This window comes from Zootoca vivipara, chromosome 12 (assembly GCF_963506605.1).
Source record: "Zootoca vivipara chromosome 12, rZooViv1.1, whole genome shotgun sequence".
Taxonomy (NCBI): domain Eukaryota; kingdom Metazoa; phylum Chordata; class Lepidosauria; order Squamata; family Lacertidae; genus Zootoca; species Zootoca vivipara.
The window spans coordinates 16,425,725-16,438,736 of NC_083287.1; the positions used below are offsets into that span (position 1 = coordinate 16,425,725).

The window sequence follows — 13,012 nt, forward strand, 5'->3', positions numbered from 1 at the left end:
AGAAGTCAGTTGGTGGTTCACCATACCTCAACCAGTGTGATGTATCATCAAAGTATGAAGAACCCCAACAGAGTCCTCAGAGAATTCCTGCTCCCAGCAAACAGCTTCTTCCAGAGTCCCTGGTTAACAGAAAAGCTCGCCTCCCCCGCAGTTCAACGAAAAAAGGTGTTTATTGTCTCCAGACTCAAGACAAAGCTAATCACAGCTATCTATTATAAACCATGGGAACATGGGTGGCGCTGTGGTCTAAACCACAGATCCGCTTGGCTTTGATTGGAAGATCGATGGTTCGCATCCCCACGACAAGGTGAGGTCCCATTGCTATGTCCCAGCTTCTGCCAACCTAGCAGTTTGAAAGCACGTCAAAATGCAACTAGATAAATAGGTACCACTGCGGCGGGAAGGTAAACAACATTTCCGTGCGCTCTGGTTTCCATCACGGTGTCCCGTTGCACCAGAAGCGGTTTAGTCCTGCTGGCCACATGACCCGGAAAGCTGTCTGTGGACAAATGCCAGCTCCCTCAGCCTGAAAGCGGAGATGAGCGCCGCAACCCCATAGTCTCCTTTGACTGGACTTAACCGTCCAGGGGTCCTTTACCTTTACCATTTACTATAGACCTTTATTCTGGTCTTTAAAGTAAAGATACATATGTACAGAGAGAACTACTAACACCATCAGTGTGCTTGCGAACTCTGCTGTGTAAAAAAAACCAACTACTGCTACTACTACTACTACTACTCACAGTCTCTTTCCCTGACTCTCACAGATTCAGAGTCAGATCCTGACAACAAACAGGACGGCATCAGGACATGCAACAGGACCTAATGAAAGCAATGCCCTAGAAACTATTATACCCATCTCTACATTCCTGAACCAATGGAAGAGTGAATGACTCAGCAAGTCATATACTCAACCTCTCTGGGGTTGCTGTGGTAACCCAGTGTACCCAGCATCCTTATCTCAGAACGTGGTGGATGTGGTCCTCAAGACATGAGGCCAAGCACTGTGTAATTTAAACCACTGTTCACATTGCACCACCATGGCATGCTCAGCAGCCGCAGCTGCCAAAAATACTACTGTGCATTTGACCAATGTAATAATAATAATAATAATAATAATAATAATAATAATAATAATAACTAGAATATCAAAGCAAGCATAAAAGAAACAATTCAATTAAAATGCAGATTAAATACAATGTTAAAATTCAATTTTAAAATTAGGAATCTACAAGTGCAACCTCATTTAAATATCTATAGGATAAAGCCTTAGGGGAGGGTAACACCATGGTCAGACTGAGTCAGTCCAAAGGCCAAGTGGAACAGCTCTGTCTTGCAGGCCCTACGAAAAGAGGATAACTCCCGCTGGGCCCTAGTCTCCTGAGAGAGAGCGTCCTACCAGGTCGGGGCTAGTATTGAGAAGGCCCTGGTCCTGGTCGAGGCCAGTCTAACCACCTTGTGACTCAGGATCTACAGTATGTTATTATTTGTGGAACTTAATGTCCCCTGCGGGGCATACCGGGAGAGGCGGTCCCGTAGGTATGTGGGTCCTAAGCCGCATAAGGCTTTAAAGGTCAAAACCAGCACCTTAAACCTGACCCTGTACTCCACTGGGAGCCAGTGCAGCTGGTAAAGCACTGGATGAATGTGATAAGGAGTCTTGCCGCGGCATTCTGCACCCGCTGGAGTTTCTGGGTCAGTTTCAAGGGCAGCCCTGCACAGAGCGAGTTACAATAATCAAGCCTAGAGGTGACCATCGCACGGATCACTGTGGCTAGGTCAGACTGATAAAGGTAGGGGACCAACTGCTTAATGTATGAAGAAGCTTAGCATGCATACATTGGTACACATCTATTTCAGACTTATCTGTTGTATATAGAGTACTGAGGAGGGGTTAAAAGGAAAAGGTACTATTGTAGGCAGTAATATCAAAGATAACTTTCATTTTACAGGAATCAGGAATAATTTTAACATCAGGTTTAACATCTAGTCCAACATCCTGTTCTCACAGTTCCTGACCAGATGCCTATGAGAAGCCTGCAAGCAAGATTTGAACACAAGAGCACCCTTCACCCCTGTGGTTTCCAGCAACTGATAATTTTCTCATTTACAGACCAGACCACCCCAACACCACCCTAATGGAAAAATGCAAGGTGCACTTAGTAGCTGCAATTTTCAACAGACCTCTCACATTCTGTTATTTTCTTGCAATTTTAACACTATATAAACAACCCAAGGAACCTGTGGGTATAAACTGAGACATTAAATACATTGGAAATGGAAACTTTGTTTTACTGCCAAATATTTTTGGGGCACAATCTGCTGACCTTTCCTCTCATTCAGATGCCATTCAAAGGAATGGAAGCTCCTTGGTGGACTTAAGTCCTGGATTCCTTTGCTGAAACATTCACTCCTTCTATAGCTCATTCTTATTCTCTCCAAAGCGCCCGTCAAAGAATCTAAATCATGACATGGGGAAAGGTTAGACAGGCATTCAAATTTGTCTGTCACTGCAGGAGAAGTGATGCAATGTAGGGACTGCAGCAGCAATAACAGTGAAAATCTATCATTCTTACTTCTTCCAAGCACCCCTCCCTGCAATACAACAGAAATGCATCTCAGCAGTAAATTCTTCTAAGAGCCCCTTAAATCTATCATGCTAATTGCAAATGTGGAGTAGCCATTTGTCTTGTCCTAGAAGTATCGTAAGACGCAGATTTGTGCTTTGAAAAGTTTCAAGGAAGAATCCCTAGGCGGCTCATGGCATAAAACTCTATAGACAGTAGCGACACTGCACTAGGCTAATCCTTCCGAAAGGACACTGCAGAGCAGTTTAGTTTTTTTTTTAAAAAAAAAATTAAAGTGAGGGAGATTGGTAGCAATCAAGAGCATGTTCCTGCCCTGTGTATATGCAAACAAAAATGTGTTTGTTTCATATGACTATTGCGTTTTAGATTCAGGGAGAAAATTCCTATCAAACAGTATTTTTGTGATGAGTAATCTGTTGCTGTTTTTACAACAGTAACAGCAAAACGCACCAGTCTGCACAAAGTGTGAAGTGCAAAAAAATATTCACAATGCACAGTAACCATTTCAGATTACAGTAGTTCCAAAAATATGATGAAAGGCTGCCCTCTTCAGCCAAAACTTGGGAAAAGGGTGCCAAGAGGCTCTAAATGTCCTTTAGAGCAATTATTTGGGGAAAACTTTGTTAAATAGTCTAGATTCCACTGTACTGTACAACAGTTAACTCCGCTGAAGTAGGAAATAAATGCATTCAGTAATGTGTGTGTAGTTATCTATATTTATACACAAAAAGTGGGGAAGCTGGTGTACAACAGAGATGGCTTAAGATGCTGGTTAATTAGAACGTAAGACAGCATCAATTTCCATTCTGCCCCATATTTTATTTTCCATGCGCCTTTTCTGTATATCCTCTTTAATCACCACCATGGATTACCTTTTGGTTTTTGTGTGAGGGTAAATTTAGATACTTGGGAGACTCAGGCAGAAGCTGAACAAATAAGAAAGGTTTGTTTTACAGAGCGAAGTTGATAAAACAAAGGCTGTGTCAGGAGAGAATTTTTTTTTCAGGAAACAGTTATTCATAATTATACTAAATATAGTAGATGTTACAGGCTTCTAAATCAGGTTGTCAATGCACAGCTTCTTTTAAGCTTCAGTTGCTTACGCTTCAGTTAGATGTTACAGGTTTCTAGACTAGATGGTAAACGCTTAGCTCATTTGGAGTTATTTTGCTTCAGTTCCTTAACTTGATTGTTGCATAGGTGTTATACAGCTTAATACTTTGGTTCCTAACGAAGGTGGTTACTTTCCATCAGTTACCCAACCTTTTAACAATCACACTCCTGAGGTACTTCTAGCAGTATAACAGACCAGGGGGTCCCCACACCCCTCTTAACTGGTTTGGAAGCCTTCCTTTTCTGAAAAACCTCTCCGCTCCTGACTGAAATGAGACCTAAGTAGACTGTAACCTCACAGCTTCTACTTCTCCCGCTCAAACTCAACTTCTCAGTTAACTCCTGTCTGAATACTCTCCCATGACACTGAACACTGTCTTCCAATCTAAGCTCAGAGACTCCTTTCTCTAGCTTCAGGTATTTTCCTCAGAGTGGATGTTGCACACAGACCAGAACCAACTCACTCCCTTCAACTATCTGAACCCTCTCTCAGAAACTGCTCCTTTTATTTTCCCTCCCAAAGTTCAGGCTCCACCCCCACCTCCAGCTAGAAGTCTCGATAGCCAATCAGAGAGCAGCTCCAGCACTCTGGCAGAATTCTGAGTAGCCAATCAGAGAGCGGCTGCAGCATTCTGAGACGCTGCATCACCCAAGTCTGGTCTAGCTCAGGTGTCCATCACACCTACATTTATACTCAATTGTTCAATGGGGACTGGATTTATTTCCACGTAAAAAAATATTTGAGCCCAAAGGAACCCCTCTCAGCCCACTGGGCTATCAGAGATTTCAGAGCCGTGTCAGTCATGGGGTATGTTTGTAAGGGAATTAGTAGTGAAGACATTGGGGAAAGCCTAGATTGCCCTTCTTTCCCATACCATTAGAGTGGCCCAGCCATAGTGATTTTGTATGTTCATTATCAATATGCTGTGATTTTAATGATTGAAAGGGCAGTGTCGAAAGAGGGCCTTAATTCAACATTTTTTCTCTTCCACAGTTATCCAATTCTTTTTCACTCAGTCTAATGGCAAAATGTAGTTAAACACATACTTCATTACATGATTGTTACGTCATTGCACACCATTCATTTCAATGCAAAGGAAACCCATGCAAATTGGGAAAGAAGGCATTGATTGATTTCTGTTCTAGACATGGACAAATAAGCAAACAGCTGCAATTTCTGTTCCCCTTTCTGTGTTGTTGTTGTTCTTGTTGTTGTTGTTGTTCTTGTTGTTGTTGTTTGGGGGGGTGGAATTCTCTGGCATCTCTACTGGCAAATCTGTTCAAATCTTGTCCCTGCCATTAGCTCCCTAGGTGGTCTTAGACAAGCCACTGTCCCTGAACCTCAGTCCTCATCTGCAATAAGGGCAATAATAATACTGACTTTCATTGCGGGATTGTTGTAAGGATTGCAGGACAATAATGAATGTGAAGTGCTTTGAACACCATTTTGTTTGTTTGTTTGCTTGCTTGCTTGTTTGCTTGCTTGTTATCCCGCCTGTCCTCCCAAAGGGGTCCAGGGCGTAAACAACAAGCCAAAAAATAAATGAAAACATATTGAAAACAATTACAATACAAACCTCAACTTTAAAAGGATTGTTGGAAGAGTAGCTGCCAAAAAGACAACAGAGACAGTGACTGATTCATTGCTGCTTATTTAGTACGATGACTTATTTAATTGCTTTTAAAAAATGTTTATTAAAAAGCAATTGGTGGGGTTTTTTTTAAACTGTATCTCTTTTTGATTTTTGGTGTGAGCCGCCATGGGTCCTGTACTGGGGGAAAGCAGGATATAAATGTGTGTGTGTGTGTGTGTGTGTGTGTGTGTGTGTAGAAATCAAATGTTAAGCATTATTAAACATAAGTGTTGCATTAAAGCTGGGAGTAGGAACTGTGTTGACCCCCAGTTGTTCTTTGATTACAATTCCCATAATTCCATGCTGGCTGGGGCCGATGAGAGTTGGAGTCCCCATAGCTGAAACGACACAGATTCCTCATACCTATATTAAAGGATGCCTGGTTAAGTTACTTCCCTTCCAAATACTCTACGTGAATATTAGTGGGACAGCTAACCATGTGCGGAAATGCAGAGCTGCAATTAATGGACTTGTTTCAGTCTCTAGTGTTTACTTAAACTGTCATATATCTAAGTGCCCTGAACAATCACGTGAATTTTCAGTAATTGGCTCTTATCACATTTGAATTTGTAACAGCTATGATCAGCCTCATTTATTTGAAGCAAAATTGTCATTCTGGGATTTTACAGCTGTTTCTAAAAAAAAACCCCTAAAATGACAATTTAATTATTATTCACTTTACATCTATCATGCATTGCCAACATCTATTTATCACAACAGAACCAGGGGTAGAAGTCAAGCTAAATACAGGCTTCTCTATGAAGTAAATTTGATGCTACAACGTCTAGTATATAATTCACATATTTCAATGACAAAAATATCTTAACAAGCTGACTATAACTTCCCATTTCAACATCAGATGATAGAAAAGAAATTTTAATTGCAACAGAATAGAATGGACAGTAGGGACATGTTGTTTGAATGGTCTGGACCTTTTTTTAGTGATCAGGCTGGAATAAGCACTGCAATTTTCTTTTGCGAATATACATCATGTCTTCATCTGAAAAAGAAAACTAAAGCAATTTTTAGTCAATTGTGGGTTATTGTTTTCTGTAAGTTCCCTCCCCCATGTACTCCAGGATTGTAAAAGGTGCATAGCCCTCCAGATTTTGATGGACTCCATCTCTCATCCATCCCAGCCAGTATAGCCTGTGGTCCAAGATGAAGGAAGTTGCAGTCCAGCAATGCTGGGGGCGGGGGCAGGAAACACAGGTCCCCCAACCCCTGCTATACTCAGGTCTACAGTTCTTCCAATCCAGTATAACATTCACCGCTGTAGTGTGCTGCATGAACAGTGTACAGACACGAATCCATTCATTAAAATGAAAACAGATCGATATACACCACCAGGTAAGAGATTGTGTTTCCTACACCAATATGAATGGAGCACTTTTTGCGGGGCAGGGCAGGGTGAAAGACTTGGTATGTACTGTGAAGGATTAGTGCCTACAAGAAACTGATGGATTGCGCATTTATATCTCTGATACAAACTTCCTGATTCTGCTTGCTTGTTTGCTTGCTTGCTAGAACTTTAGTTGGGACCAGATGCAAAACGCTGGTTCAAGGGGCACAAAAGAAGGGTGTCCATGGGCAGAATAAGGGTGTGCAGGAGCAGAGTGTGGATCCAAAATCGTCCCCTGACATGCACCCAAACCTGGAAGAAAACTATGCCCACCCCAGGAAGTGGTGTAGTCCATTGCCTATTGTTCCAAATGGGAAGGAAATGGTTTTTTTAAAAAGAAAAAGAAAAACAGAAAAGGATAGACAAATGCAAAGTTGTGCTCTACCCTTATTTTCCCCCTACTGGCGAGTGTCCAGAGGATTCTGGGCAAGGCAGATATGTACCACCTACAGCCCCCCTATTAGCACCCCTGCAGTCAGCGAGCACCCATGTTTTACATGGGAGGAAGAGGGAGGCCCAGTCTTTTCATACAAGTTGTATAAAAATATAGTGTTCTTACATGAACCAAGCGTATCCCCAGTCTCGAATTTCCTAATGTCAGTTACTGGCACATTATTTTTTAGTGAGGCTTGGTGGTGTCTTTCCCCCATGGTTTTCCACATGTTGTTATATGAGTATGATACGTTAGAAGCTGTAAAAAGAGTGAGAAGTCTCCAGCCATTTTGGACTGGTAGTGTCTGTCCTTCCTTCCATATTTTGCCCACAGCATTTCAGTGTCCTTTGTTTTGGTCACTCTTTCCTATTTCCTGCTATTCCCTGGCACCAGGTATGAGACAAAACTACTACAAGGTAAAGTTTATGCTAGATAGAAGGAGACCAACAAAGCTCTGAGAAGCTAATCCAAGATTAAATACTGTAAGGTAAAGGTAAAGGGGCCCCTGACCATCAGGTCCAGTCGTGACCGACTCTGGGGTTGCGGCGCTCATTTCGCTCTATAGGCCGAGGGAGCCAGCGTTTGTCCACAGACAGCTTCCGGGTCATGTGGCCAGCATGACAAAGCTGCTTCTGGCGAACCAGAGCAGCGCACGGAAACGCCGTTTGCCTTCCCACCGGAGCGGTCCCTATTTATCTACTTGCACTTTGATGTGCTTTTGAACTGCTAGGTGGGCAGGAGCTGGGACTGAGCAACAGGAGCTCACCCCGTTGCAGGGATTCGAACCGCTGACCTTCTGATCAGCAAGCCCTAGACTCTGTGGTTTAACCCACAGCGCCACCTGGCCAAACACAATACTGAGATTTCCCCTCACTTATCACAATTGGGATGTTTAGGAACAGTGGGATGGAAATGGATCAAAGATGAATTTACTTTGGAGGGAAATCATACATCTGTTAAATTAGGACTTCCATTTTTAAAAAAAGTTCAAATGAGAAATAAACATATTTTAAATGTTTTATTTTCTGCTTTAATCAGTTCTGTGGTCCAAAATTAACTACAGTGACTTCTCTGTGTTAAGGCATAAGCTTTTGCAGACACTGCTTAGAAATTATTATTATTTTGGAGTGCGAGTCTCAGCTGATAAGTACAAATCTCTTTCTGCTCTGTCACTTTTGTCAATTCCCTACTGATTAAGATTCAGAATAGTGAGCACCCCAGGGCTATCTCCCCATCTAGGCTGCCTCAAACTGTACAAAAAACAATAATATATGAATGAAACAATTAATCAAAAGGAAGGCATGTCATTCACAACCATGCTTTTAGATTATCTCTGATAAAATGCCAATCATATGGAAATAGGCTAGGGACACTGAGTATGAAAGAAAACCAATGACAGGAAGATAGAAAATGTTGGTTTTTTTGCTCAGTTGAGCCATTTACCTCTGTGTAGCCCCTACACACACCATCTTGTTTGCCTTTCGAGCTCACTTGTACAGGCCAGCTTATATACATTGTTTTACTTGAAATATTTCTAAACCACCCTCCCATGTTCCTTGAGGCAGCTTGCAAAAACTCTTACATCCAAACCCTATGAGGTAGGTTAATCTCAGATATAGGAGTTGGCTTAATATCAAGTTTAGTGTAGCAGTGGCTAGTTAGCTGAACAAATACCTGGATGGTCCAGGATAAAATCCCTGTGCAGCTGTGGAACTATCTAGGAGGTAAACGGGACGTGGGTGGTGCTGTGGTCTAAACCACTGAGCCTCTTGGGCTTGCCAATCAGAAGGTTGGTGGTTTGAATCCCTGTAATGGGGTGAGCTCCTATTGCTCTGTCCCAGCTTCTGCCAACCTAGCAATTCGAAAGCATGCCAGGGCAAATAGGTAAGTAGGTACCACTGTGGCGGGAAGGTAAGTAGCATTTCCATGAGCTCTGGTTTCCATCACAGTGTGCTGTTGTGCCAGAAGCGGTTGTCTGCCCCTGTACTTGTTATCGTATTGCCTCAAAAATCTATTTTTAACAGTAAAGTTATATTAGTACATTAAAAAGAAAAGTCAGACATAAACAACATAAAATATTCATCCCAATCAGCTATTCATATTCTTAGATTGAACTAAGCCAGTATAAATTTTGTAAACCTACTTAGTTGTTTCATCACAAGCCTCTAGGCACGACGGGTCCCCTTCTACATCAAGAGGGCCCCATTAAACTTACTTGGTTGTGGCGGCTGGGAGCTACCTACCATTTCAGTGTTCCACGATGCCTCAAAGCAGGCATGCCCAAACTTTGGCCCTCCAGATGTTTTGGACTACAATTCCCATCATCCCTGACCACTGGTCCTGTTAGCTAGGGATCATGGGAGTTGTAGGCCAAAACATCTGGAGGGCCGCAGTGTGGGGATGCCTGCCCCAGAGCAATGCTATCTCAGGGGCAGTAGCAGAAAATGAAAGCAGTCTGTGCCAGCAGGCTATCTGTTGGGATCCCAGCAAATGCCCAAGGATGCTGAACCTGCCCTCCAGATAACACTTACCAAAGTGAACTTAGAAGAAGAAGAAGAGGAGGAGGAGGAGGAGGAGGAGGAGGAGGAGGAGGAGGAGGAGGAGGAGTTGTTTTGATTTGATATCCCGGTTGATCACTACCCGAAGGAGTCTCAAAGCGGCTAACAATCTTCTTTCCCCTCCTCCCCCACAACAGACACCCTGTGAGGTGGGTGGGAATGAGAGACTTCAGAGAAGTGTGACTAGCCCAAGGTCGCCCAGCAGCTGCATGTGGAGGAGCGGAGACACGAACCCGGTTCCCCAGATTCTACCGCTCTTAACCACTACACCACACCACACCGCACTGATAGGAGACTGATTTGGTAAGCAGTTGCTCTTACTGTCAACTTTATCTCTGAGATTGTGTTGGAACGCTCTGGCTTAACCTAACTTCATCATAGGGGAGTTTACTTATTATCGCTCATGCTTGAACCAGCAAGAGAATTTAAGTACATAGGTTTTGCAGCCACTTAATATGGCAAGATGGGGGGGCCTGTGGTCCTCTGGATGTGGTTGGACTCCAACTCCCATCAGCCTCAGCCAACATGATGGAAGTTTGTAGTTTGGCATCATCTAGAGGGCAAGAAGCAGTGGCAGAGCATGGAGAGGGCACAGGGGTGCCTGCCCCGGGAACAAAATTATTAGGGGCAAAAAAATTCAGCACCCCATGCTGCTTCAATAGAACTGCACACTTCTGTCACTGGGCTCTGTTGAAAATGGCTTCTTCCTGTGAACCAGGAAGTGACCTTTCCAGACAATGGACTCTTCTCTTCTTATCTCTGCGGCTACAATCTCCTGGATGACACGGACCACCATTACACAGTTGTATGAGCGTACATATTCTGTCTGTTTCCCACCCTCCCGCTTGGCAGTGGCGGAGCTTAATGCTCCGGCACTGGGGGGGCAGAGAACAGGTGGGGGCGGGGCTGGCAGGCATCCTGGGGGCATGGTGCACCGCCTGCAGGGACGTGGCACACCGCCTATGGGGGCGTGGCGCCCAGCGCAGGTGGGGGACAGCCATGATGGCACCCCACCAAGATTGTGCTGCCGGGGTTGGTGCACTCCCCGCGCACTCCTCTTCCTCCGCCAGTACCACCCGGCACCCCTGGGCACTGGCAACCCACGCTATGCCACTGTCAAGAGGTTCCCCATCCATGTCTTATGGGGTGGCAATGGAGTGTATTTATGCTGTGCTGAGCAGAGCTGTTACAAGCATACGCTTAGAATTAAAGACATACTGATTTTGTTGAATTGAAGTCTTTCCCTGCCTTCATGAATTTATAATCCTCCGCTGGCATTAACCTTGGGTTTTTAAACAAGTCACCTATTCTGAATGTTTGTTTTAGGGGCAGCAAACAGTATATATTAAGTAGTCATATAGAAACTGAATCAAGCTTGAAAACCTCTGTGAAAAACAAAAATCAGATTGTGATCAGTTAGCCATTACTATTGGGTGCTAAATATTTTGTTTGTAAAGGAAGGTGTTAGAGATTGCAAAGTATAGTTATAAATGGGCAAGTCATTTTCTTCACTATATGGTCCAGTTTCAAATATAAGAGAACAATCTTTAAAGAGAAGCCGCACAAATATATGATGAGCATTAAAAATATTGGTAATTTACCAGTGAAGCCCATTATTGCTATCATATACCTTTCAAGACAATGCTCGATTTATGTTTCTTGGGGACAAGCTCCCAAAAATCTGCTGCAGTTGGTTTGATTTCCTAACAATTAAAATATAGCCCTTTTATCTCCTTCAGTAATTCAGTTTGCAGTCTAAAACAAAGATGAACACTGACATCTTAGCTTTTTTCCTATCAGCATCCCTGAGTATGGTAATTTATCCCTGCAGAGAAACAGAGGCGTGTCCACATTTTTACTCCTAGAGTCTCACACGCGCTTAAATTGTGAAACTGCTCCCACAACGTTAACATGATTGTGTTATGGATTTTCCAAAACGACAGATTCTGGGAGAGGGGGGGGGGGCTGCAAATTAAACTTGATGGTGTTCTGCAGTGCGCATATGCTTTTAATTCCCTCCCCTTCTAACGGGGATATTTAGGGGATGTTGTGGTAATCCCAGTCATTTTATGATTGTGTACAGTGTGTGAAAGTCACATCATTGAAATAATACAAGCATCGCACCCAGATAGATGTGCCATTTTATCAAAACCTACCTGTTGTTTGCTGTTGACATTAACCAAGCAAAAATAGATGAAAGGGGCACTAGTTTAAATGATTAGGAAAGAAGTACTGTATTAAAATCTGAACAAATACTTTCCATTTAGTAGTCCTTGCAAAGTAAACTAATCTGGCTATTTGTTTGCCATCCGACAAAGAATGTGTTCACCCCATGCTTCTCCCGAAAGGTTTTCCCACTGCACCGTGTAACAATAAAACAATGCTGCTATGGTCTCAGATGGTCTCTCCCTATTTATTATGTTTTTATATCACCCTTCCTCCAAAGATCTCAGGAGAACATGCACAGTATGTGACCTCCCATCTCTCCCATTTTCAGTGTTAGAAACTGAGATATGAAAGCTGGGTGCTAAATGGCACCTTACATCTAGGTTATGGGTGCAACAACAGAATGTCTAGGAGCACTTTTTTAATAACAAGAATACAAAGCTGAAAATGATGAACTGCAGCTAAAACATTATGTTCATTTTTCACATGGTCTAGTCCTTCCCCTGCCCACCCCTCTAATATTCTTAAGCGGGTCTCTTCTCCAGTCTGCAAAGAGTAGCTGGAAGTAGGGAGGCAGAAAAGGGTCCTCCTTTCCTTCCACTCTGCAGTTTTAATCTGAAATCTTGGGCTCAGTAATGCACCCAGAACTCAGAAACTGCTCGCGCTAATGAAATTCCCTGTCACAAAATGCGCCTAGAGCAAGGGGAGCTTTGAACGTTGCTCATATTTGTCCTTACAACAACATTATATCAAGCACCATTTCCTAGCCTGTGGTCAATCATCAAGTTTCATGAATGGGTGTGTGTCTGGTCTGCTCAGTTTAAGTCTGACACTCTATCCACTACATCAAGAGTGGCCTTCCCCCGGTAGTGTCCTTGCAACAACCATGTGAGGTTGGTTAGGCTGAGTGTTTATGACTACCTCAAGGTGATCCCATAAACTTCATGGATGCATTGGGATTAGAACCCAGGTATCCTCAGTCCTAGTCCGGCGCTTTGCCACTGCACTACAGTGGTAGTGATGGGAATCTCCTTGTCAAAACTGTATGAGAAAAGGCTAATATATTACAAGCGAAATAAATCTGTGGATACAGAGTATTAGCTGCCAGCATTTGCGAA

At 43.2% G+C, this 13,012-nt stretch overlaps 1 protein-coding gene across 2 annotated transcripts in view; it reads right to left on the reverse strand.

Moving 5' to 3' along the window:
- Nucleotides 1–13,012, reverse strand: part of RBMS3 (RNA binding motif single stranded interacting protein 3) — a 746,746-nt gene that overhangs the window by 643,250 nt on the left and 90,484 nt on the right. The window contains exon 1 of one of the 2 annotated variants that reach the window (XM_035130057.2): nt 2,328–2,706. The exons of the other annotated variant lie outside the window; for it this stretch is intronic. Within the exon in view, the coding sequence (XP_034985948.2) occupies nt 2,328–2,339 (12 nt within the window). The 5' untranslated portion in view covers nt 2,340–2,706. Of the gene's footprint in view, nt 1–2,327; nt 2,707–13,012 lie in introns of those variants that run through there. 2 annotated transcript variants of the gene reach the window in all.